This window comes from Oncorhynchus tshawytscha, linkage group LG19, assembly GCF_018296145.1.
Source record: "Oncorhynchus tshawytscha isolate Ot180627B linkage group LG19, Otsh_v2.0, whole genome shotgun sequence".
NCBI lineage: Eukaryota > Metazoa > Chordata > Actinopteri > Salmoniformes > Salmonidae > Oncorhynchus > Oncorhynchus tshawytscha.
In genome coordinates, this window is record NC_056447.1 from 37,949,857 (window position 1) to 37,976,549 (window position 26,693).

Consider the following 26,693-nt stretch of genomic DNA (forward strand, 5'->3'; position numbering starts at 1 on the left):
TTACATCTGCTATGACAGGCTTCCGCTATGATAGGCTTGGCTCTTCCCAGAAGAGCCAAGCCTATGGGTTCGTAGCTTCAACCCTGTAGCACACACACACGCCAATTGATTAATAAACTGCTGGATGTATATTTTTTTATATTGCTTTGTTTGCTGTTCTTGCTCTTTTCAGTATTATGTCTATCTCTGATAAACTACCCAGGAGAGGGATGAAAATATCCAAAATGAATATATGTAGCCTTAGAAATAAGGTTAATGAAATCATTAACTTGCTAACATCAGATAACTTCCATATATTAGCCATTTCTGAGACTCACTTAGATAATTAATTTGATGATACATCAGTAGCAATACAGTGATATAACATCTATAGAAGAGACAAATGCTTATGGGGGAGGTGTTGCTGTATATATTCAGAGCCATATCCCTGTAATGCTTAGAGAAGATCTTATGTCAAGTGTTATTGAAGTGTTGTGGTTGCAGGTTCACTTGACACATCTAAAGCCTTTTCTTTTGGGATGTTGCTATGAGCCAACAAGTGCTAACCGTCAGCATCTAAATAATATGTGTGAAATGCTTGATAGTCTATGTGATGTCAGAGAGGTCTACTTTCATGGGGACCTGAATATTGACTGGTTTTCATCAAGCGGTCTGCTTAAGAGGAAGCTTTTTACTGTAACCAGTGCCTGTAATCTGGTTCAGGTTATTAGTCAACCTACCAGGGTGTTTACAAACACTACAGGAACAAGATCATCCACATGTATCGATCACATTTTTACTAATGCTGTAGAACTTTGTTCTAAAGCTGTGTCTGTACCCATTGGGTGCAGTGATCACAATATAGTGGCAAAATCTAGGAAAGCCGGTGACTCATCTGGATGATGTTAAAAATATTTGTTGGTCTGATGTGATTAACGAGGAGCATCAAGACGCTGCACTTGATGAATTTATGAAATTGCTTATTCCAATTATTGATAAACATGAACCTGTTAATTAAGAAACTGACTGTTAGAACTGTTAAGGCCCCATGGATTGACGAGGAACTGAAAAAACTGTATGGTTGAAAGAGATATGGCAAAGGGAGTGGCTAATAAGTCTGGCTGCACATCTGGCTTATTTACTGCAAATTTAGAAATGATCTGATGAAACTCATCAAAAAAAAAAGAAGAAACTTTATTATGAAGCCAAGATCAATGATATAAAGAAAGGTGGAAAAACACTTGAGTACTTTAAATTAAATTGTGGGCAGAAAGATAAATTCACCTCAATCTTTCATCGAATCAGATGGCTTATTAATCAGAAAACCATTTGATGTTGCCAATTATTTTATTTATTATTTTGTTGGCAAAGTGGGCAAACTTGGGCAGGAAATGCCAACAACAAACAGTGAGCAATTGTATTCATGCATAAAAAACAAATAATGAAAGAAAAGCATTGCAAGTTTTAATTTTGTATAGTTAGTGTGGGAGAGGTGGAAAAAGTATTGTTATCGATCAATAATATCAAACCTCCTGGCATTGACAACTTAGATGGAAAGCTACTAGGATGGTAGCTGACTCTATAGCCACTCCTATCTGTCATATTTTTAATCTGAGCCTAGAGGAAAGTCTTTGTCCTCAGGCCTGGAGGGAAGCCAAAGTAATTCCACTACCCAAGAGTGGTAAAGCGGCCTTTACTGGTTCTAACAGTAGACCTATAAGCTTGCCGACAGCTCTTAGCAAACTGTTGGAAAAAATCGTATTTGACCAAATACAATGCTATTTCTCTGTAAACAAATGAACAACAGACTTTCAGTATGCTTATAGAGAAGGGCACTCAACACGTACTGCATTAACACAAATGACTGATGATTGGTTGAAAGTTACCGATAATAAGAAGATTGTGGGAGCTGTACTGTTAGATTTCAGTGAAGCCTTGATATTATTGACCATAACCTGTTGTTGAAAAAAAAAAACGTATGTGATACTTATGTGCTTTTCAACCTCTGCCATAATGTGGATTCAGAGTTTTCTTTAATGGAAGCTTTTCTAATGTCAAACATGTAAAGTGTGGTGTACCGCAGGGCAGCTCTCTAGGCCCTCTACTCTATTCTATTTTTACCAAAGACCTGCGACTGGAATTAAACAAAGCAGGTGTGTCCATGTATGCTGATGATTCAACCATATACACATCAGCAACCACAGCTAATGAAGTCACTGAAACCCTTATAGAGTTGCAGTCTGTTTTGGAATAGGTGGCCAGTAATAAACCGGTCCTGAACATCTAAAACTAAGAGCAGTGTATTTGGTACAAATCATTCCTTAAGTGCTAGACCTCAGCTGAATCTGGTTATGAATGGTGTGGCTGTTGAACAAGTTCAGGGGACTAAATTACCTGACGTTACCTTAGATTGTAAACTGTCATAGTCAAAACATATAGATTCAATGGTTGTAAAGATGTGGAGAGGTCTAGCCGTAATAAAGAGATGCTCTACTTTTTTGACACCACACTCCAAAAAGCAAGTTCTGCAGGCTCTAGTTCTGTCTAATCTTTATTATTGTCCAGTCATGTGGTCCAGTGCTGCAAGGAAAGACCTAGTTAAGCTGCAGCTGGCCCAGAACAGAGTGGAACGTTTTGATCTTAATTGTAATCAGAGGGCTGATATAAAGACTATGCATGCCAGTCTCTCTTGGCCAAGAGTTGAGGAGAGACTGACTACATCACTTTTTATTTTGTATTAATGTGTTGAAAATCCCAAAGTGTTTGTATAGTCAACTTACACACAGCTCCGACACACGCACTTATCCCACCAGACATGCCAACAGGGGTCTTCTCACAAGCCCCACATCCAGAACAAATTCAAGAAAGTGTACAGTATTATATAGAGCCCTTATTGCATGGAACTTCCTTCCATCTCATATTGCTAAAATAAACAGCAAACCCGGTTTTAAAAAAAACTGATAAAACACCTCGTGGCACAACGACTCTCCCTTATTTGACCTAGATAGTTTGTGTGTATGCACTGATATGTAGACTACATGTGCCTTTTAAAAGTGTTTATGTAGTCCTGTCCTTGAGCTGTTCTTGTTTCATGTTTTATGTGGACCCCAGGAAGAGTAGCTAATGGGGATCCTAATAAAATACCAAATACCAAAATCACTAGCCTGCTATTCAGTGGAGTGGATGTGTGGTCGAAGTCTGGGTATAAGGGTCTCTTTTCCAAGTTTAAAAGGATAAACATTCAACATTGGCCATGCTGTCAATCCAGCATGACTTCTGCCTCATTCAAGACAACTGGAAACTCAGGGGGAAAAAAACTAGCTCTGACTGGTAAAATACATTTTGATTGGTCATACGGAATTCCAAGTCGGGGAACTGTCCTCTTTCTAGAGCTATGACCTGAAGATAACGGACTTCATAATTCTACCTTGTAGATTCTACCTTGTAGATTCTACCTTGTAGATTCTACCTATACCACCCCCCCCGAGTTCCCAATTGTCTTGAAAGCGCCATAAATCTAGAGAATGCCAGACTTTGAAGTCAAAGCTAGGTGACAGAATCTGCCCACGAAGGACCGCCGCACAGCACAAGGTGAGTCCAAAAATGTCTTGTATGCTGCTGCATGAATGATGTAATACGCCAGGGAGATATGTATACCGTGGCTAAGAAAGTAATACTAAGTGTATGTTGTATAAAAAGCTGTTAGTAGCCCATGTGCCTCACCGTAATAATTTGGTACCTTTCCCCCCTCATAACTTAGCCTACTGTTCTGACTTAGTGGTGTTTGAGAGAAATGTCATCATCGAATATGGTAAGAGCTTTCATTGTCTGCTTATATGCCCCCTTCATTTATCATACAGTTCTGCCTTGGTGTACAGGGAGAATACTGTAAGAACGGCCCATGTTCTGAATTCTGTCGCTGTACATTTCAAAAGTAGTAGTTATATTGACTACGTCTGTCCTAGCTCGCTCAGTAATGTCTTAAATCGAAATTACAGATTGCCTCTTATCCGCTCGTCGTCCCCTTATGCCATATAGTTTGAACGTCTCCATTGTCAGTAGAAACCACATTTGTTTAAGCAAGTCAGCCATATCAGCTGTCTTTTTAAAAGGCAGTAAATGAGATTGCCAGACAATGCTCCGCTGATAGCCAGGTGTAGCAGTAGTAGGGTTTTGGGACTGCTGTTCGGACTCTGCTGTTGGGACAGCTTTATGTAGGCTCTAACAGTTTGTGGGCACCATTATAGCGCAATTCATGTATTGTTTAGTGGCTTTCCTGGCATTTATCAACATTTTGGGGGGAGTTTGCCCCCAAAATGTACATGCTAAAACCACCACTGCACTGAGGAAAGACATTTGTTACCTATGAAAGAAAGGAGGAAAGAAGTTCAGTGCATTCGTCCCTCACATCTCAGCAGATATTGTAAGGCCATAACACAAGGACAAATGGGTCTTTTAACAAGAAACTGATTCTGAAATGATTGCCATGATAACATCGTGTGTGTGCAGTATGAATGGCCCACTAATATAGGGCTAGATGGGATAACCTATACAGTATTCATCTAGGTATAATGAACTATTCTCTGCAGCTTATCCAGCTGTTGATATAGGGCTCTCGTAGGGGGGGTGAATGTGTATGGAGAGGTATGCTAACCTTGAGTTCTAGCACCAGGTCCATTCGATTCTTCCCCAAGGGGTTGATGGAGTTGACTATCAGAGCTATGATGATGTCGATTCCGTTGGACTCGTGCTTGGCTATACAGGACTGGGACAACAAGAGGTTAGTTAGTGAGCAGGAAAACACTTTAAAATGAAAACAACTTTCCATTGGAGATATAATAGTGGAACTAAAATTGGCAATATTTAAATAGGCAGTTCTAATGACAACACCCAACACCCTCGACAATAAGCTAAAACTTCAAGAAAAGTGAACTATCCCTTTAATTAAGATGTTTTAGAATCAATTAGACAATACTGTTGTCAGTCTAGCAGTATTGTAGGCCAAATGTGTAACGTCCCAACCACTTTATAAATTGACATGATTCACATCTTACTGAACAACCCCACATATTTGCTGTCAATGGTTTTCATGGCGAAGCTTGAACCACAAAATCAAATGCATCTTTGATGGTAACTTAAGCACAACAACATTATAGTTTTCTGGTGTAACTGGTGGGTGACCCCAGGCCAAGAGGAAATCCTTGTGGTACAACGGTGACATATCGTATAATTTGGGTTTCCTAATCTCAGGCAGGGATACCTCATCACGAGAACGTGATTCCACCTCCGCTACACTGGCACAGTAATGGGGTGACCTGGTAGGTAGTGGTGGTCCCCTACCTGGTTCTCGTGGCAAGGCCCCTGGCAGTACTCGGTGATTGTCTCCAGGGTCTGCCGGACAAGGTCCACGTTGCCCTCATTGATGTAGAGGCCCAACAGACCCAGGCCTCCCGTGGTGCTGCCACACATGATGTCCAGGAACTGCAGAGTCTCACACACTAGGTTGTAGTTGGTCTTGTTGTTCTGGTTCCGCAGGAAGTTCTGGATTCAGGGTGGAACCAGGAGGGGAAGAATGGTGGTTAATATTCATAGAATACTAGTATGGCATCCTATCTGAGTGTGAGCACAACTGATCTGGGTTTATAGGAGGGTGTGTCAAAATAAAGGTCATGAAGTTCAGCTTGTGGTTAGAGGAACTGTGATCTCCCAATACAGTGCCCATATGCTGAGGATCAAGAAGAGGTTTATTCAATTTAATTCAATACCTGCAGGTTCCTGTTGTGGTTCTCACAGAGCAGCTGGAGGTATCGCAGGATAGGCTTCATGATGGTGATGGCCGGGCTCATCTGGGTCTCTTCCTCTCTCTCCTCGCCCCCTCCCCCGGGCCCATCACCGGCCTGGCCGTCCAGCACCTCCAGGTCTGTGTCCAGATCCTTCCGGAAGGAGACAAAGGCCTTGGAGGTGGCTGAGGACGCCTCCTTCAACTGGCCACGCATGTTGTCTTTCATGTGAAGGGAAGAGTCTTTCACTTGAGGAGGAGAAGAGGAAGGGGTGGGTCACTGAAGGGTTGCACAATTCTGGAAACAATTCTAAACATCCTCAGAATTTCTGGAAAACCTGTGAATTTCTGCTGACTAGGGTTGGAGGGTGATTTACTTTCAAGTCAGACAATTTCACAGTGGAATTAAAATTCATGATATGAAAATGTTGCATTATTTTTTCGATCATGTAACCACTTGAATATCAATTCCTTTCCTGATATTACTGTATTGAAATTAAATGGACCCCAACCCTGCTACTCAGTGTGAGCCAATCCATTCCCATGATTGAAAAACAATGTTTCCCCCTCAGTCAAATTGATAGCAAAACTGATATGAAATCTTATCAATCGAAACAACCACTTTTCTGTAATAATTACTAAATGACTGTGACCCCTCTGACAACGGGTTAACTGTGTAGTAAGCGTTTTGGTGTATCAAAACAACACGTCTGGGTACAATGGTCCTTTGATAGACTTAGTGCTGTGGCCCCTGACATGTGACTGCAGGCATGGGGGCGAAACAGGAAGAGAGAACCACAGAATCACTCCACAGTGTTCTGAGGTCAGTGAAACTACAGGGGAAACCACACAGATTTACACTGTTTTTACTGTAGTCACATTGGTAGTTGAATGGGTTAATGACCTCGGCCCAGAGAGATCGACTGGGGCCTAAGGTATAATGATGTCAGCAGAGAGAGAAATGTGAGCGACCTTTCACCTTATGAGTCACTATACCTATGTATACAAAGGATGGGGTTTTAAACCTTTGAATGAAGATGCATATACTACACTGTATTATTGTATATTACACAGATGCACTACAAATGTGCATTTGAATAACAGCAAATATACATTATAGGCCTATTATCTGTATGTCTGTATTGAGAGCCAGTTTCCCATCATCTCCATGGCGACCTGTAGGCTCATGTTCAGAGCTGACCCCTCATGGCCATTATGACTCAGCAGCTTTAGAACTTAAATCCCTCTTCACCTCTCATCCTCCCACATTTCCCCCCACACTATTTAACTGTCTCTACCTTCCACACCACACTTCAGTCTGTGGAGTCTATGTAGATTTTACAATATCTGCTACATCACAGACTTGGTCTGGACTTGTTCTCCCATGAAACAAGGGGAAGGCCAGTAAGTAGGGGAAAGACTGCAGCTCCAGAACTGAATGAATATGAATCAAACTAACTTTATTTAGATTTTCCCCACTAACAGTATACAGTCCAGTCCAAATTTATTGGCACCCTTGATAAAGATTAGCAAAAAAGTCTGTATAAAATAAATACAAATACTAAGCTATATTGTATGCAAAAAAAATTTGCAAATATATTTTAAACTAATACAATTGCTCAGAGAAATATATTTAGTATAAGTAAGATTTGTTTTACTCTAAAAAGATAGGGGTCAAAATGATTGGCACCCCGGTTTTCAATACTCCAGCACCCAACTGACTGTACATCAAAACAGAGAGAGATAAATACAGATGCCTGATGGAACCAAATACGAGGTATGGAGGAGAGGATCATAGAAACAGAATGACTAGAATGGCCAAAGACCCTCAGACCTCGGCAATTTGACAGTACACTCACGAGGACCCTCAATATGGCTGCCGTCCCACCCATCATGCAACATTGACTTGAATGAGAATGTCTGTTCTAGTCATTCTATTTCTATGGAGACAAAGAACATACCTGTTTTCCTGAGCCGGATGCCACTGTGACTGACGTCGACGTCCTCCTCTCTCTTCCTGCAGGTGCTGACCTCGAACATGTTGACGGACACAGTGGCCCGGATCTCTTGCTGGGCCAGACGCATGCGGTCATAGAACACCTTGAAGAAGCGCTCTGACTTCTTCTGCTTGTGCAGCTGGTGGTAGAACGAGTTCTGAGGGGGTGTTAGGGTAGAAATGTAAACGACCCACCAGATAGTTGATAAACACTTGTATTGGAGTGAGTGTGTGTCCAACCTGAATCTCTCTATCTGCGCACATTTACGTATCTGAGTGAGCCTACTCTCTCCTCACCCACTGTATCTGGGTGAGACTACCCCCTCCTTACCTACCTGTATCTGAGTGAGCCTACCCCGTCCTCACCAACCTGTATCTGAGTGAGCTTACCCCCTCCTCACCCACCTGTATCTGAGTGAGCCTCACCCCCCTCCTCACCAACCTGTATCTGAGTGAGCCTACCCCCCTCCTCACCAACCTGTATCTGAGTGAGCCTACCCCCTCCTCACCAACCTGTATCTGAGTGAGCCTACCCCCTCCTCACCCACCTGTATCTGAGTGAGCCTACCCCCCCTCCTCACCCACCTGTATCTGAGTGAGCCTACCCCCCCTCCTCACCCACCTGTATCTGAGTGAGCCTACCCCCCCTCCTCACCAACCTGTATCTGAGTGAGCCTACCCCCTCCTCACCAACCTGTATCTGAGTGAGCCTACCCCCTCCTCACCCACCTGTATCTGAGTGTTTCCCCCCCGCAGCAGGGCGTTGCCTAGCAGGATGCTCTCCTGGAACACGCGATCGTTCTTGGTACTGACGATGAGGTCTATGACCAGCTCTGAGGCTCCCTCACTGTCAAGCAGACACTGGATGTCCACCATGCTGCTGCTCGGCTTGTCAGAGTCCTGGACCAGAGAGCCACCTGCAGATAGATATAATAATAAACACATCGATTGGAATGGGAGAAATGAGAGGACATGATTTGGAACAGACCTGGGTTCTTGTGTTTGTCTGGCTTAATGAATAACGTGGATACCCCACCCACCTGGCAAACCAGGTAGTCTCAAGCAAAAGCTGAAAGTAATTGAATGATATCAAATAGCATTTGAACCCATGTCAGATTTGGAACCGAGGGTTTGTATTATAACTGTCAAGAATAAATAATAGCCTATGATTACAGCCTATGAAGAAATAACCTATGATTTGAATTTATTATGGATCCCTATTAGTTCCTGTCATGGCAGCAGCTACTCTTCCTGGAGTCCAGCAACAAAAGACAGTTACATACAGTTAAAAATACTACATGACATTACATGTCATAAGACCTTACACCCAACATATTCAGTGTGTTCCCTCAGGCCACTACCCCATATTTACAGTACAAAACCCATTTGCACATGTGAAGATTGCATGTTATCATGTGCATGTGCCCATGTGTCTCTTCACAGTCCTCGCTGTTCCATAAGGTATATATTTTTCAGTTATTTAAAAACAGATTCTACTGCTTGCATCAGTTAACTGATGTGGAATAGAGTTAATAACTGATGTCCACTTAGAGCCATGAGAGTGTTATACGCATATTTTAATGTTAGCTCTGCATGTACATTTAAGGGCGAGCCATGCTGCCCTGTTCTGAGCCAATTGTAATTTTCCAAGGTCCCTCTTTGTGGAACCTAACAACACAACTGAACAGTAGTCCAGGTGCGACAAAACTAGAACCTGTAGGACATGCCTCATTGATAGTGTTGTTAACAAGGCTCCCGAGTGGCACACCGGTCGAAGGCACTGCATCTCAGTGCAAGAGGTGTCACTACAGTCCGTGGTTTGAATCCAGGCTGTTTCACATCTGGCCGTAATTGGGAGTCCCATAGGGCGGCGCACAATTGGCTGAGCGTTGTCCGGTTTTGGCCGGGGTAGGCGGTCATTGTAAATAAGAATTTGTTCTTAACTGACTTGTCTAGTTAAATAAAAGGTTAAATGAATAAAATGTTTTTAAAAAAGGCAGAGCAGTGCTTTATTATGGACAGACGTCTCCCCATCTTAGCTACTGTTGTATCAATATGTTTTGACTATGACAATTTATAACCCAGGGTTACTCCAAGCAGTTAAGCCTCCTCAACTTGCTCAATTTCCACAATATATTACAAGTTTTAGTTGAGGTTAATGGTGTGGTTTACGATTTGTCCCAAATACAGTGCTTTTAGTTTTAGAAATATTTAGGACCAACTGATTCCTTGCCATCCATTCTGAAACTAACCACAGCTCTTTGTTAAGTGTTGTAGGGATTTAACTCGCTGTAGTAGCTGACGTGTATAGTGTTGAGTCATCCGCATACATAGCCACACTGGCTTTACTCAAAGCCAGTAGCATGTCATTACTAAAGATTGAAAAAAAGTAAGGGTCCTAAGACAGCTGCCCTGAGGAATTCCTGATTCAGTCTGAATTATGTTGTAGAGGCTTCCATTAAAGAACACCCTCTGTGTTCTGTTAGACAGGTAACTCATTATCCACAATATAGTAGGGTGTGTAAAGCCATAACATATACAACACCAGTCAAAATGTTGGACACACCTACTCATTCAAGGGTTTTTCTTTAATTTAACTATTTTTCGACATTATAGAATAATAGTGAAGACATCAAAACAATGAAATAACACATATGGAATAACGTAGTAAGCCATTTTTTTTTTAAGAAATCAAAATATAGCCACCCTTTGCCTTGATGACAGCTTTGCACACTCTTGGCATTCTCTCAACCATCTTCATGAGGTAGTCACTTGGAATGCATTTCAATTAACAGGTGTGCCTTGTTAAAAGCTCATTTGTGGAATTTCTTTCCTTCTTAATGCATTTGAGCCAATCAGTTGTGTTGTGACAAGGTAGGGTTGGTACACAGCAGATAGCCCTATTTGGTGAAAGACCAAGTCCATATTACGGCAAGAACAGCTCAAATAAGCAACGAGAAATGACAGACCGTCATTACTTTAAAACATGAAGGTCAGTCAAAGTGCAGTCGCAAAAACTACAAAGCGCTATGATGAAACTGGCTCTCATGAGGACCACCACAGCAAAGGAAGACCCAGAGTTAACGCCTTGCAAGAGGATAAGTACATTAGTTACCAGCCTCAGATTGCAGCCCAAATAAATGCTTCAGAGTTTAAGTAACAGACACATCTCAACATCATCTGTTCAGAGGAGACTGCGTGAAATCAGACCTTCATGGTCCAATTGCTACAAAGAAACCACTACTAAAGGACACCAAGAAGGAGAGACTTGCTTGGGCCAAGAAACACAAGCAATTAGACCGGTGGAAATCTGTCCTTTTCCGATTTGAGATTGTGACACAGAGTAGGTGAACAGATGATCTCTGCATGTGTGGTTCCCACCAGGACAATGACCCAAAACACACCTCCAGGCTGTGTAAGGGCTATTTGACCAAGAGGGAGAGTGATGGACTGTTGCGTCAGTTGACCTGGTCTCCACAAATCACCGGACCCCCTTCCAGACTATTCGAAAAGCATTCCTCTTGAAGCTGGTTGAGGGAATGCCCAAGAGTGTGCAAAGCTGTCATCAAGGTAAAGGGTGGCTACTTTGAAGAATCTCAAATATAAAACATCTTTGGATTTTTTAAACACTTTTTTGGTGCTATGAGATTCCATGTGTTATTTCATAGTTTATGCCTTCACTATTATTCTACAATGTGGAAAATAGTACAAATATAGAGTAGGTGTCAACTTTAGACTGGTACTGTACGTTTTTCCATCAGCAGACTGATCGATAATGTCAAAAGCTGTACTGAAGTCTAACAAAACAGGTCCCTCAATCTCAGCCAATCATCAGTCATTTGTGTAAGTGTTTGTTGAATGTCCTTCCCTTTAAGCATGCTGAAATTCTGTTGTCAATTTGTTTACAGTAAAATAGCATTGTATCTGGTCAAACACAATTGTTTACTAAGGGTTGGTAACAGGCTGATTGGTCAGCTATTTGAGCCATTAAAGGGGGCTTTACTATTCCTGAGAAACTAAATTACTTTTGCTTCCTTCCAGGCCTGAGGGGGCACACGTTCTAGTAGGCTTAGATTGAATATATGGCAAATAGGAGTGGCAATATCGTCAACTATTATCCTCAGTAATTTTCCATCCAAGTTGTCAGACCCCGGTGGCTTGTCATTGTTGATAGACAATTTTTTCACTTCTTCCACACTCACTTTATGGAATTCAAAACTACAACGCTGGTATTCCATAATTGGATCAGTTATACTTGGATGAGTAGGTTCAGCATTTGTTGCTGAAATGTTATGCCTACATTTGCTAATCTTGCCAATGAAAAAATCATTATAGTAGTTCGCAATATCAGTGGGTTTTGTGATGAATGAGCCATTTAATTCAATGAATGATGGAGCCGAGTTTGCCTTTTTGCCCAAAATTTAAGGTACTCCAAATCTTTTTACTATCATTCATCTTTGATTCATAGTATAGTTTCTTCTTATTCAGTTAAGTCACATGATTTCTCAATTTGCCATATGTTTGCCAATCGGTTGTGCAGCCAGACTTACTTGCCATTCCTTTTGCCTCATCCCTCTCAACCATACAATTTTTCAATTCCTCATCAATCCACGGGGTTTTAACAGTTTTTACAGTCATTTTCTTGATGGGTGCATGCTGATTAGTAACTGGGATAAGCAATTTCATAAATGTGTCAAGTGCAGTGTCTGGTTGCTCCTCATTACACACCAGAGACCAACAAATATTCTTTATATCAATAACATAGGAATCACTACAAAACCTATTGTATGACCTCTTATACACTATATTAAGCCCAGCCTTTGGAACTTTGGTTTTCCTAGATATGACTACTATATTGGGATCACTACATCCAATGGATTTGAATACTGCTTTAAAGCAAATTTCTGCAGCATTAGTAAAGAAGTGATCAATAGATGCCGATAATTTAATTCCTGTGCTGTTTGATTATTGATTACAGCCTAAGAGGAAATAACAACCTATGATTACAGCCTGAGAGGAAATAACAACCTATGATTACATCCTGAGAGGAAATAACAACCTATGATTACATCCTGAGAGGAAATATTAACCTATGATTACATCCTGAGAGGAAATATTAACCTATGATTACATCCTGAGAGGAAATATTAACCTATGATTACATCCTGAGAGGAAATATTAACCTATGATTACATCCTGAGAGGAAATATTAACCTATGATTACATCCTGAGAGGAAATATTAACCTATGATTACATCCTGAGAGGAAATATTAACCTATGATTACATCCTGAGAGGAAATATTAACCTATGATTACATCCTGAGAGGAAATATTAACCTATGATTACATCCTGAGAGGAAATATTAACCTATGATTACATCCTGAGAGGAAATATTAACCTATGATTACATCCTGAGAGGAAATATTAACCTATGATTACATCCTGAGAGGAAATATTAACCTATGATTACAGCCTGAGGAAATAATAAACTATGGAGGCAGGCTACCAGTAAACATTAATGCAGGTTATCTGCTCACTCCCCACAAGTAACGGGGAGTATTGTTAAGGTATAGTTGGGGTTATTCGGGGTCGTGTTTAGTACCTCCAAAGCCTCCAGCCGAGCTGTTCCCGCTCCCAAACTCTGATTTGGAGAGAATCCTTTGATTTCCAAAGTAGCGAGTGAGGAGAATATGCCTTAACACATTTCCCTGCAGGAAGAGAGAAATTGAAAAGATTAAATCCACACCAGAATGTGTCTGTTTTATGCCAGACAGAAACATGAACACAGGCAGGCAGGCGCACACACACACTAGAGGTAAACCGATTAATCGGAATGGCTGATTAATTTGGGCCGATTTCAAGTTTTCATAATCAGAAATCGGTAGTTTTGGACACCGATTTTACCGTTTTTTTGTTGGTTTTTTTGCATTTATTCTTTATTTAACTAGGCAAGTCGGTTAAGAACACGTTCTTATTTTCAATGACGGCCTAGGAACGGTGGGTTAACTGCCTCGTTCAGGGGCAGAAAGACAGATTTTCACCTTGTCAGCTCGGGGGATTCAATCTTGCAACCTTACAGTTAAATAGTCCAACGCAATAATGACCGTTGCACTCCACAAGGAGACTGCCTGTTACGCGAATGCAGTAAGCCAAGGTAAGTTGCTAGCTAGCAGTAAACTTCTTATAAAAAACAAATCAATCAATCATAATCACTAGTTAACTACACATGGTTGATGATATTACTAGATATTATCTAGTGTCCTGCGTTGCGTATAATCTGACTGACCATACAAGCATACAAGTATCTAAGTATCTGACTGAGCGGTGGTAGGCAGAAGCAGGCGAGTAAACATTCATTCAAGCAGCACTTTAGTGCGTTTTGCCAGCAGCACTTCGTTGTGCGTCAAGCATTGCGCTGTTTACGAATTCAAGCCTATCAACTCCCGAGATGAGGCTGGTGTAACCGAAGTGAAATGGCTGGCTAGTTAGCGCGTGCTAATAGCTTTTCAAACGTCACTCGCTCTGAGCCTTGGGGTGGTTGTTTCCCTAGCTCTGCATGGGTAACGCTGCTTTGAGGGTGGCTGTTGTCGTTGTGTTCCTGGTTCGAGCCCAGGGAGGATCGAGGAGGGGGACGGGAGCTATACTGTTACACTGGCAATACTAAAGTGCCTATAAGAACTCCAATAGTCAAAGGTTAATGAAATACAAATGGTATAGAGGGAAATAGTCCAATAATTCCTATAATAACTACAACCTAAAACTTCTTATCTGGGAATATTGAAGACTCATGTTAAAAGGAACCACCAGCTGTCATATGTTCTGAGCAAGGAACCCAAACGTTAGCTTTCTTACATTGCACATATTGCACTTTTACTTTCTTCTCCAACACTTTGTTTTTGCATTACTTAAACCAAATTGAACATGTTTCATTTTTTATTGGAGGCTAAATTGATTTTATTGATGTATTATATTAAGTTAAAATAAGTGTTCATTCAGTATTGTTGTAATTGTCATTATTACAAACACATTTTAATAAATCGGCCGATTAATCGATATCGGCTTTGAAAAATCAATCGGTCAACCTCTCACACACAAAAACACACACAGTGAGGTTCGCTCATTGTTTGTGCTTCCCATCAACAATCAGACACCAAAGAAAAACATATTTACAATGCTTAATCAATCATGACACAAAGGTTGCATCCCAGATGGCTCTTGTAACCATTATATAGTGTGCTACTGTTGACCTGAACCCATAGGGAATATGGTGCCACTTGGAACACAGACATATTCTTCATCTTTCTATGTATTAGAGTTTATTCATAGAAGACAGCTTTTGCCATTGATACAGAATGACAATACTATGCCGGCCATATTGAGTGTGTTCATGAGGGGCCTTGGCCATATTGTAGGAAATAGCTTTCTATGGCTTTTACATCTGTGGTACATCCTACACACATGCTGTACACTGTGGCCATACGGTGCCAATACTCCACTATTGGTTTCACATAAAATGACATTGAGTGAGATTGTTACATAAGTAACATGGATGTAATCATTCAAATTGTATTCTAGGATGAAGCGACTTCTTCCTGTGAGAGAGAAAGAAAGAAGGGGAAGAAGGAAACTCAGCTGAGCAGTGTGCTAGGAACAGATCCTGTGCTTCCCATGAGAGAACACACAAGGAAGACTGTGAGTGTATGCGTTACATAACACCTGGTGGTGGCTGGCTGGGAAATCACGAGGGAAGACAGACAGGGAGAGCGGGGTTTTTCTCCCTCTCTCCCTCTTTTAGTTTGTGCCTCTGGGTAGACTCCCCCACTTGTGACCTTTACTCTCTAGAGAGACACTGAAATAATCACCCACTCTCTACAATTGCATAATATGCATGTGTGACTGACTGTTAAAACTTGAGCATACATGTTTTCGACATGCCAGACAAGAGACTCACTCTTTTTTACTACCAAGATGTATTATTTAAGAGCACAGCAAATGAGGGATGATGGAGAGAGGGATGGACACAGGGGTCAGCCCGTTTCCATGGTAAGTACCAGAGAGCCGTGTCATGACAAACGACCACCCTTTCTCGCATGGGATACCACAGAGAGGAGGAAAAAACTGAAAGGTAAAAGTGAAGTTGATCAAAGGTTCAGTCCAGAGAAAAGTGAAGTTGAGCTGAAGCCCTTCAACTAAGTGTTCTGAGGAAAGGAGCAGTGTTCTGGTAGAGAGAGAGCACGTGCAGCTGATATTCCCCATCTCAGTAAACACTAACTCATCTGCAGTCAGCACTGACGGCCGACTGCCTGCACTGTCTGGCTGAGAGCGCCGTCTCCACACAGGTTTGCACACAGAAACAAACACAAACCCTTCATTGATTGCAGGTGATGATATCAGTGAGCCAACTCGGCTCATTCCCACTCAAATCAGACATAGACATGTACGAACACTGAGCTGTCATTTAAGGCAACAGCAATACGTTTCCTTTTGATTGATTGCAGATGGAATCGTGTTTGACATTAACATTTATTAAAGGAGACGTCTGTCTTGCGCCATTCTTTCACACAGCCTAAAAGAGAGGTAGAGTGCAGCAGGCAGGGGGTTTGAGGTGTGGGGCTCCCCAGTCTCTCTCCCTGCCTAGATGCTTACCCCTCAGGTGATGCAGTCTGCTGGCCAGCTCTGCAGAGGGAGGTGGATAAAAGAGCCGGATAGAGAGAGAGAGCGAGAGATAGAGGAGGGAGAGTCGTGCCAGCCTGACTCATCTGTCTGCTGCTGCATGGAGAGAGAGGGAGGGAGAGAAAGAAGATCAAGCCTAATGGGTTTTTAAAATGTGCGCCGGCACGCCACACTGCGGCTCTGGGTGTCCGGGGTGGAGATGAGCAGTTCGCCAAATCCTCTATCTGCCCCCCAACTTAACCACCCCTCCCTCCCTCTCCTCTCCATACCTCCACCTCGTCTGGAAATGTCTCCAACTCTGGCTGGGAAGCAGAAGAGAGGGAGGAAGAGAGAGAATGCGGGCTGAGCTCACCTCTCCTCCATGCTTGTTCAGGAGGTCTCACGTCTCAGGCAGGAGGCTGGGAATAGAGCCCCAGCCCAAGACAGACAAAGCTCCAGGCTCTCAGCGGAAGCTAGTGAAAGCAGAGCCCAGCAACAGAGCACGCTCTTGGAGTCAGACTACGGACAATTATAGGTGGTACTACCGGGGCCAGCCAGGGAAGGGAAAGTTTTCATAGAGAAGTTGCAAAAGTTGGCTGAAGATTTTCCAATCGGAGTTCTTGCTTGTGGAAAGTGTGAAAGTCTCACCACAACAGACACAGGCCAGGGTCTCACAGGCCATGGCTCTTATTCATAAAGTGTCTGAGGCTGACTGATCTAGGATCTAATTAATTAGATGTGGGACCTAATCCTACATAAGCAATCCTACTCATTTTATGAATATGGGCCATCTCAATTAGAATCAGTTTTGCAGATTACATCAGAATGAATAAGATTTTATGGGTAGGGGGTGAATCTGATCCTAGATCAGCACTCCTAGTCTGAGATGCTTTGTGAATACAGACACAGGTGTCCATTGACAGCAGAAGGGAAACACTGGTCTAGTGTTACACTAGAATGTGTGTGTGTGTGTGTGTGTCTCCGGTTGAGTCGTTTTCCACATGGCTGAGCAGGAGCAGAGACAGGAAGCAGGGTGGATCAACTTACAGTAAGTATGATTGGAGGGAATACAGTCTGTGTAACTGGCCCTCTGGTGTACTGTATCATAGCATAATTCACCAGCTTACTAAAGTATTGGCTATCGATCCAATAACAACCATGAGAAGCACTGAAAGGAAAAGCAGATCAGAGGATGTTCAACGCCAGACAGAACGTTCAACAGATCGTTAGATTAAGCATTAATTCCCATGCTCCATGTTTTCTTAAGTCTTAGTCTGAGAACATAGGAAGTTTACAAACAAAACTCAAACTCAATTCAACTTACTATAGACCTACAGTACATATTTACATGCTCCTTATTTCCATATGAAATGTGTAAGATGTAATGTGAACAATTATAAAGAGAATCACTGATGCATCACATTTCATATCATAACATTGTTGTTATGAAATGCAGCCAATGTCCAAAAACCAAACAGAAACCAAATTAAATCTGACTGAACATCCTGCCCATCCATATCACCTAGTTGTGAGACAAAGAGAGGGGAAAAATCAATGCCCCTAAAATCTCTTCCTGTTTAGGCATGAAACCTATAGCAACACTACAGCAATGCTAGAGCAACACTGGTAACTCTATAGCAACACACCAGCAACGTTACACCAACATTACAGCCATCAGAGCGGCTGTGAGGGAGTCTACAACACGATGATGGGAGCAGTTAGGGATAAGTGCTGCCTTTGCTCCCTGGACAAGAGGACCCGAGAGTGACTTGTCTCTCTTCACTCTATGCTAACACTTACATCATCTTAGTCTTCATCCATCTCTCTACCTTCCTATCTTTTCTGTCTCTCTCTCTACCTTTTTCTCAGCGGACCCTGCCTGCACCCCACTCTCTAGCTGTAGTCCTGAAGAACTCCACCTCCTTTCACGTGGCAGACGACTCGCCCGTTCTCTGCCAGCTTCACTATTATACCGACAATGGAAACATTTTCTCATTTTAAAGTGTTTTCCACTCAACCTATTGTTCTCCCAGTCCTGTATAGCCAAGCACGAGTTCAACGGCATAAACATCCTCATAGCTCTGATAGTCAACTCCATCAACCCCTAAGGGGAAGAATCGAATGGACCTGGAACTCAAGGTTAGCATGCCTCTCCACCCACCCACCCACCCACACTTTTCCTTATATTGTCTCAAAGCTCATTGTAATACTCCTTGCTACCGTTTTAAATTCTTTCTCCCACAAAGAGGTCAGGCAGCAAAACAACTTAACAGCTTCATGTGAGAGCAATTGGTGAGATTTGTGATTTTAGACAAATAGCAGAATGAGCGCATAAACAAAGCATTCCTCCAATGGCTGACCCTTTGCCAGCAAGTTCATTTCGGAAGTGCCACATGTGATTCGCTAACATTGTTAGATAGGTTCACGGCATAGGGTTTGTTTTTGTCAGTAGGACTGTGTGATGACCAGCGGTTATATGGTAGGGCACCAAGCACAAACACCCCTATCGTTGCACGCACATTCTGAATGTTCTTATTTTAAAGTTCAGCTCCAATTAAAGGCACAGTAAACTGCATCTAAATGATGTTGAGAATGATGAGTTCCCTTTATTCATAGATGGAAGTCCGAGTCCATATTCAAGCATCTCATAGTAGGAGTGCTGATTTGGGATCAGTTTGAACTTTTAGATCTTAATGAATGAGATTACATGGCCAAGGGGGACCTGATCCTAGCTCAGCACCCTTACTTTGAATATGGTCCCTGCAGAACTCAAGCCACTTATCCATCCATTCACATGTACAACTTCTCCTCCATAGATTTGGGAATACTTGGAATAGGAAGTGTGTTCAGGTAGCCTGAGAGGCAATTCAGAGGCATCTCCACAGCATGGTTTCTTGAAGTATGGGTCGGGACCCAAAGTTGGCCCTGGGTGAGAGGTGGGTCGCGAGTTATGAGAATACATCTATAATCATGCACTATTTCATCATTTGGAAGATCATTTGGGTCATGGGAGGACAGTCCATTTCTCATTAAGGTCTCGAGCTTAACAGTTTAAGAATACCTGCTCTACAGGAGACCCCCTGTGCCTGCTGAGTCCTGGGCGAGACAGGTAAACATGTGCTGGTCCATCACCATGGAGACCACAGAACTCAAGTCAGAGAATAATTGAGAATTGAGGGGGAAACCCCAGCCAAAAGAAACACACACACTAGAAAAACAGACAAAAGCAAATGCCCAAAAAGCGCACACACTTAAACACCCATCTCTGAAGCCCCTTAAAAGGGTGACATTTTCTCCTCACAAAGACAGAACACTTAGTGTCAGACTAAGTGTCAGGGAGAGTCTAGGTTAGGGCCAGTCAGGGGTTAAGGCCTGTCTGGTATCAGTGACTGAGCCAACGCTGCCCTGGCTGGCTGCATGTGAATGAGCAGATGAGTGGAGGGATGAGGCTAAGCCATTTTACACTGCGAGACGCATCGTGCTTGTGTGTACAACACCTTGCAAAAGTATTTAGACCCCTTCGATTTCTTCACATTTTATTGAGTTAAAGTGGGATACAACATTTCATTTTTTGTCAACAATCTAAACACAATACTCTGTCAAAGTGGAAGAAAAATGCAATAACTAAAATAGTCTTTGCATAAGTGTTCAGCTCCATGAGTCAATACGTGTTAGAAACATCTTTGGCATCTTTCTGGGCATGTCTCTAAGAGCTTTGCACACCTGGATTGTGCAATATGTACCCATTACTCTTTTAAAAATTCTTCAAGCTCTGTCAAGATGTTGGCAATCATGGCTAGACAGAAATGTTAAAGTCTTGCCATAGATTTTCAAGCAGAATTAAGTAAAAACTGTACCTTGGAACATTCAGTCTTCTAGGTAAGCAAAAACAGTGTAGATGTAGCTTTGTATTGTTGGTTTTTGTCCTGCTGAGAGGTGAATTCCTCTCCCAGTCTCTGGTGTAAATCAGACTAAAGCGGGTTTTCGCCAGTGCTTAGCTCCATCTCGTTTATTTGTATCCTGAAAGACTCACCAGTATTTGCCTGTGTCAAGCATACCCATACCATGATGCAACCACAACAATGCTTAAAATGAGGCAGTTACTCAGTGATGTGTTATGTTGGATTTGCCTCAAACACAATGCTTTGCATGTGTCTGGGTGGTTTAATACATAATCCACTTGATTTCAGTGCCTCTTTTCACCTTGTTGATCATAATATACTGTTGATGAAATTGTGTCTATGGATTTCATAACACCTCACTAAGATGGTTATTGGTGTTTTTAAATCACTGATGAAGGATTTTGAGACTGATTCCCTGACCTGTCAATGTTTTTAATTTGCTGTTTTATGATGTTGTTATACTCTTGTGAATTCTATGGTTTTTACTAGATTACTTGTAGTTTTTCATGTCTGTCTGTAATTGTGTAATGACTTGGTGCTGCCGATCTTGGTCAGGACGCTCTTAAAAAGAGATTTCAAATCTCAATGAGGCCTTCCTGGTTCAATAAAGGTTAAATAAATAAAATTAAAATAAACAGTTCTGCTTTCTGTTGACAAGATAGGCATCATTTATGAATTTAAACTATGCGGCACCTCAATCTGTATGCTGTGGTGTCCCATAAGGCAGTTGCCTAGGACCTCTATGTACTTGCTGTATTCAAATGATCTCCCTCGGGTGCTCTCCAATCCTATGGCAACCATGTTTGCTGATGATACCACAGACTATGTAACAATCAATTCTGTAGGGCAGCTAAAAGAGGCTCTTTAAGCTGACATGATAAGTACTTCAAATTGGATCACCCAAAACAAATGAGTCCTAAATACAAAGAAAACCAAGGCAATGCTAATATGTGCGAAGAGAAGGAAGAAAATACCCTCCATACAGAGGACAGTTGACGGAACACCAATAGAGGAGGTTTCAGAGACTAGGCTGTTAAGTGTGCTGCTAAACAACAGTCTTTCTTCGTGATCAAAATCATCAGCACCTCCTATATGCTCAAAAGGATGACAAAATATATGTTACAGAAAACCTTTTACAAATCTCACAAGCTCTCATCCATAGTCAAACGAACTACTGCTCTGTCGTCTGGAGTAATGCAAGTGTTGGTGACCTAAAGAGAATGCAGATAGCACAAAATAAGGCAGCGGTAATCATTCTGCAATGTGGTTACGAGAGGTCTTCCATAGAATTACATAATGCACTTGAATGGCTGACTCAAGGAAATTCTAAAAATAATATACTAATCCCTTTTCATAAAATTCACCACTCTGAAAGACCAAACGCTATCCATGATAAACTGGATATGGTCAAAGACAAACACTCTCGAAACACACAGAGCAGAACCAAGCCCACCAAAACCGAAATTAGATTGTAGCTTCAGGGCAGTAAAGTCCTGGAACTTCTTGACAGGAACTCGCCAAAAAGTTGTTTTAAGAAGGGGGGAGTAACTCGTAATATGTATACTGTGGGTAATAGGAATGTGCCTTTTGTTTCTATTTTTGTGCTTTTACTTTTTTGTTTTGTTGGTCTTCTAGTTTCTGTATGTTTTTTACATTTCTTAAGGACTCTTGGAAGACTAGCCCTGAGGCTAAAAGAGGTCCTAATCAAACTAAAATCAGATATATTTTTGTATTTTATAATATACAGTACCAGTCAAAAGTTTGGACACACCGACTCATTCAAGGGATTTTTCTTTATATTTACTATTTTCTACATTGAAGAACAATAGTGAAGACATCAAACTATGGAATCATTTAGTAACCCCAAAAAAGTGTTTAACAAATTGACTGACCTTCATGTCTTAATGTTATGGACTGTCGTTTCTCTTTGTTTATTTCTGCTGTTCTTGCCATAATATGGATATGGACTTGGTCTTTTACCAAATAGGGCTATATTCTGTATACCACCCCTACATTGTCACAACACAACTGATTGGCTCAAACACATTGAGAAAAGAAATTCCAAAAATTACATGTTTGGGTTACTACATGATTCCATGTGTGTTATTTCATAGTTGATGTCTTTACTATTATTCTACAATGTAAAAAAATAGTAAAAATAAACCCCTTGAATGAGTAGGTGTGTCCAAACTTTTGACTAGTACTGTGTGTGTACACACAGTTAAAGTCGGAAGTTTACATACACTCAGGTTGGAGTCATTAAACCTCATTTTTCAACCACTCCACAAATTTGTCAGCAAACTATAGTTTTGGCAAGATGGTTAGGACGGCCCATGTTCTGAATTCTGTCGCAGTACATTTCAAAAGGGCTGAACAAATAATTATATTGACTACGTCTGTCCTAGCTCGCTCAGTAATGTCTTAATCGAAATTACAGATTGCCTCTTATCCGGTCATCAACCCCTTATGTCATATAGTTTGTACATCTCAATTGTCAGTAGAAACCACATTTATTCAAGCAAGTCAGCCATATCAGCTGTCTTTTAAAAAGGCAGTAAATAAGATTGCCAGACAATGCTCCGCTGATAGCCAGGTGTAGCAGTAGTAGGGTTTTGGGACTGCTGTTCGGACTCTGCTGTTGGGACAGCTTTATGTAGGCTCTAACAGTTTGTGGGCACCACTATAGTGCAATTAATATATTGTTTAGTGGATTTTCTGGTATTTATCAACATTTTGGGGGGAGTTTGCCCCACCAATACGTACAGTTGAAGTCAGAAGTTTACATTGGAGTCATTAAAACTGGTTTTTCAACCACTCCACAAATTTCTTGTTAACTTCATATGGCTGCAGGGGCAGTAGAGTAGTTGAATAGTTTCAGGCTTTTTAAAAAATTATTTTATTTTGAAAAATGAGCCAGAACGATAACATCACGTCAAGTGGTCACATGAGTTTTGCTTGAGCAACAGAATTTGGACAGCCATTGTTTTCCCCTCTCCTACTGTGAAATACATTTGCGGTTGATATATTATTGATTATATATTGATTGATTACAAAAAAACATTTGTTAACAAACTATAGTTTTGGCAAGTCGGTTTGGACATCTACTTTGTGCATGACAGAAATCATTTTTCCAAAAATTGTTTACAGAAATTATTTCACTTATCATTCACTGTATCACAATTCCAGTGGGTCAGAAGTTTACATACACTAAGTTGACTGTGCCTTTAAACAGCTTGTATAATTCCAGAAAATGATGTCATGATGGCAATTTCCAAACCCCTGAAGGTACCACATTCATCTACAAACAATAGTACACAAGAATAAACACCATGGGACCAAGCAGCCATCATACCGCTCAGGAAGGAGACGCGTTCTGTATCCTAGAGATGAATGTACTTGAGCGAAAATTATTTGGATATATTGAAGTAACATCTCAAGACATCAGACATCAATCGAAGTTAAAGCTTGGTCGCTGTTACAGATACAGGTATCCTGTGTATGTATCCTGTGTGTGTATTTATTTTCTCTCCTTCTCCCCTCCTCACAGATGGCAATCATTCCCCAATCAGTCACCATGCAGTCATCAGAAGACACACCTCCTCCTGTTTCCATTACCCAATCACATCCCCTTTCCCTTGGTTTAAAAACCCATTCAGTCGTTTCCTCTGAAGCTCAATCTCTTTGTCATTCAATCTCTCTGTGTCTCTCTCTCGTTATTGAGCTCTGTTTTGGTTTTTGCACCTACAGTGGGGCAAAAAAGTATTTAGTCAGCCACCAATTGTGCAAGTTCTCCCACTTAAAAAGATGAGGCCTATAATTTTCATCATAGGTACACTTCAACTATGACAGACAAAATTAGATTTAAAAAATCCAGAAAATCACATTGTAGGATTTTTTATACATTTATTTGCAAATTATGGTGGAAAATAAGTATTTGGTCACCTACAAACAAGCAAGATTTCTGGCTCTCACAGACCTGTAACTTCTTCTTTAAGAGGCTCCTCTGTCCTCCACTCGTTACCTGTATTTCACCTGTTTGAACTTGTTATCAGTATAAAAGACACCTGTCCACAACCTCAAACAGTCACACTCCAAACTCCACTATGGCCAAGACCAAAGAGCTGCCAAAGGACACCAGAAACTAAATTGTAGACCTGCACCAGGCTGGAAAGACTGAATCTGCAATAGGTAAGCAGCTTGGTTTGAAGAAATCAACTGTGGGAGCAATTATTAGGAAATGGAAGACATACAAGACCACTGATAATCTCCCTTGATCTGGGGCTCCACGCAAGATCTCACCCCGTGGGGTCAAAATGATCACAAGAACGGTGAGCAAAAATCCCAGAACCACACGGGGGGATAGGCTACTGTTCTTCGCGCCTATGAGCTTGTGCCTGAGGCATATTGACAGCGATTTAGGTCTCATAAGAAGTATTCTCGTAAGACTTGTGGAATTTGCTAGAGACAAGGGAAATCTGTTTGATAAATGGCATGCTGCTAGTAAAGTAACTGATTTCAACTCTCTCCGGAGTTAATCTTGTTGGAAGAGTTTAAAAATTGCTTACCCGAACGCATTGTAGTTTACCTAAACGAACAGAAAGTATCCTCCCTGTCAAAAGCGTCTGTGTTGGCAGACGAGTTTGTGTTGACGCACAAGAGTGTGCTTGCGGCTCATACTGAGAGTAGAGCCCGAGTTGCCTACTTTTAGCCTTAGTCGGCCAGTAGTATATCAACCACGGCAGAAAAATGAGCGTCCCTGTTTCTATTGTCATAAGGTGGGACATAAGATTAATTATTGCTTCCTGCTTAAACGCAAACAAGGGATGCCTCTTCGTGCCAAGCCGCCAACAGGTGTTGGGCTAATTTGTACGGTTGTGAGGTCTGAAACGAAACAGGTGCCTCAGGGTAACTGTAGTTTGAAAGTCCCAGTCTCTGACCGCTGTTATGAACCGTTCATTTGAGGGGTTTGTGTCCCTAACGAATGACGACGCGTCTCAGTGTCCGGTTAAAATCCTTAGAGATACTGGAGCGGCGCAGTCGTTTATATTGTCTGTTGTGTTTCCTTTATCCGACGATACATACTGTGGTTCCAGTGTGTTAGTTCAGGGTATTGAAATGGGTTTTGTCCCAGTGCCAATGCACTTTGTGAAAGTACAAGTTAATCAGTGGAATATTCAGAGTGGGGGTACGTCCTGTTGCCAGTAAAAGGTGTGACCTTTATAATGGGTAACGATATTGCCGGAGGGAAGGTAGTCCCCGTATTGGAAGTAATGGATAAAAGTGACCACTCTCTCTCTCCAATGAGCTGGCACAGAGTTATCCACATGTGTTCCCCGCTTGTGCGGTCACTCGTGCTCAGGCACGACAAGAGGGTGATGAGAGATTTGTCGAACACTGTTCTGTTCAAAGAGGTTGATCAAGAGGACGGGTTGTGTGCTACCTCTGGGAAGCTGATCACCTCTGACAAACAGCCCAGGGAAGAATCGAAGTATGGTGAACTTATTGCTGATGCAATACAGTTACCAGTCACTCGTGAGCAGCTGATTGCTAACCAAAAGGTTGACAACAAGGTTGCTAAATGTTTTTCAAGTGTTGTCTCAATGGAAGATGTAAAGAAGAACGTGGCTTACTTCATTGATGGTAATCTCCTCGTGCATAAATGGACATCCCATGTAGACGTGGACGGAGATTGGAATGTTATTTACCAAATAGTGATTCCTACAGCCTTTCGACAAAATGTGTTATCCCTTGCTCATGATGACCAGTGGTCTGGTCATTTAGGAATCACCAAGACTTATGATCGGATCTGCAAGAGATAACCCTTAAGGAGCTGCAAAGGTCCACAGCAGAGACTGGATTATCTGTCCATAAGACCGCTTTAAGCCGTACACTCCACAGAGCTGGGCTTTATGGAAGAGTGTCCAGAAAAAAAGCCATTGCTTAAAGAAAAAAATAAGCAAACATGTTTGGTGTTTGCCAAAAGGTATGTGGGAGACTGCCCAAACATATGGAAGAAGGTATGCTGGTCAGATGAGACTAAAATGTAGCTTTTTGGCCATCAAGGAAACCACTATGTCTGGCACAAACCCAACACCTCTCATCACCCCGATGTTTTTCATCGGCAGGGACTGGGAAACTGGTCAGAATTGAAGGAATGATGGATGGTACTAAATACAGGGAAATTCTTTAGGGAAACCTGTTTCAGTCTTCCAGAGACTGGGACGGAGGTTCACCTTCCAGCAGGACAATGACCCTAAGCATACTGCTAAAGCAGCAATCGAGTGGTTTAAGGGGAAACATTTAAATGCCTTGGACTGGCCTAGTCAAAGCCCAGACATGTTTTATTTTATTTCACCTTTATTTAACCAGGTACGCAAGTTGAG

General features: G+C 41.7%; 1 protein-coding gene across 4 annotated transcripts in view; it reads right to left on the reverse strand.

The window, feature by feature from the left end:
• LOC112218717 (inositol 1,4,5-trisphosphate receptor type 2) overlaps positions 1-26,693 on the reverse strand; it is a 150,275-nt gene that overhangs the window by 54,256 nt on the left and 69,326 nt on the right. For all 4 annotated transcript variants that reach the window (XM_042301635.1, XM_042301634.1, XM_042301637.1 and 1 more), the window contains exons 38-43: positions 13,359-13,464; positions 8,484-8,671; positions 7,720-7,912; positions 5,745-6,007; positions 5,320-5,520; positions 4,634-4,744 (exon numbers count right to left, since the gene is read on the reverse strand). In XM_042301635.1, the coding sequence (XP_042157569.1) occupies positions 4,634-4,744; positions 5,320-5,520; positions 5,745-6,007; positions 7,720-7,912; positions 8,484-8,671; positions 13,359-13,464 (1,062 nt within the window). The remainder of the gene's footprint in view (positions 1-4,633; positions 4,745-5,319; positions 5,521-5,744; positions 6,008-7,719; positions 7,913-8,483; positions 8,672-13,358; positions 13,465-26,693) is intronic.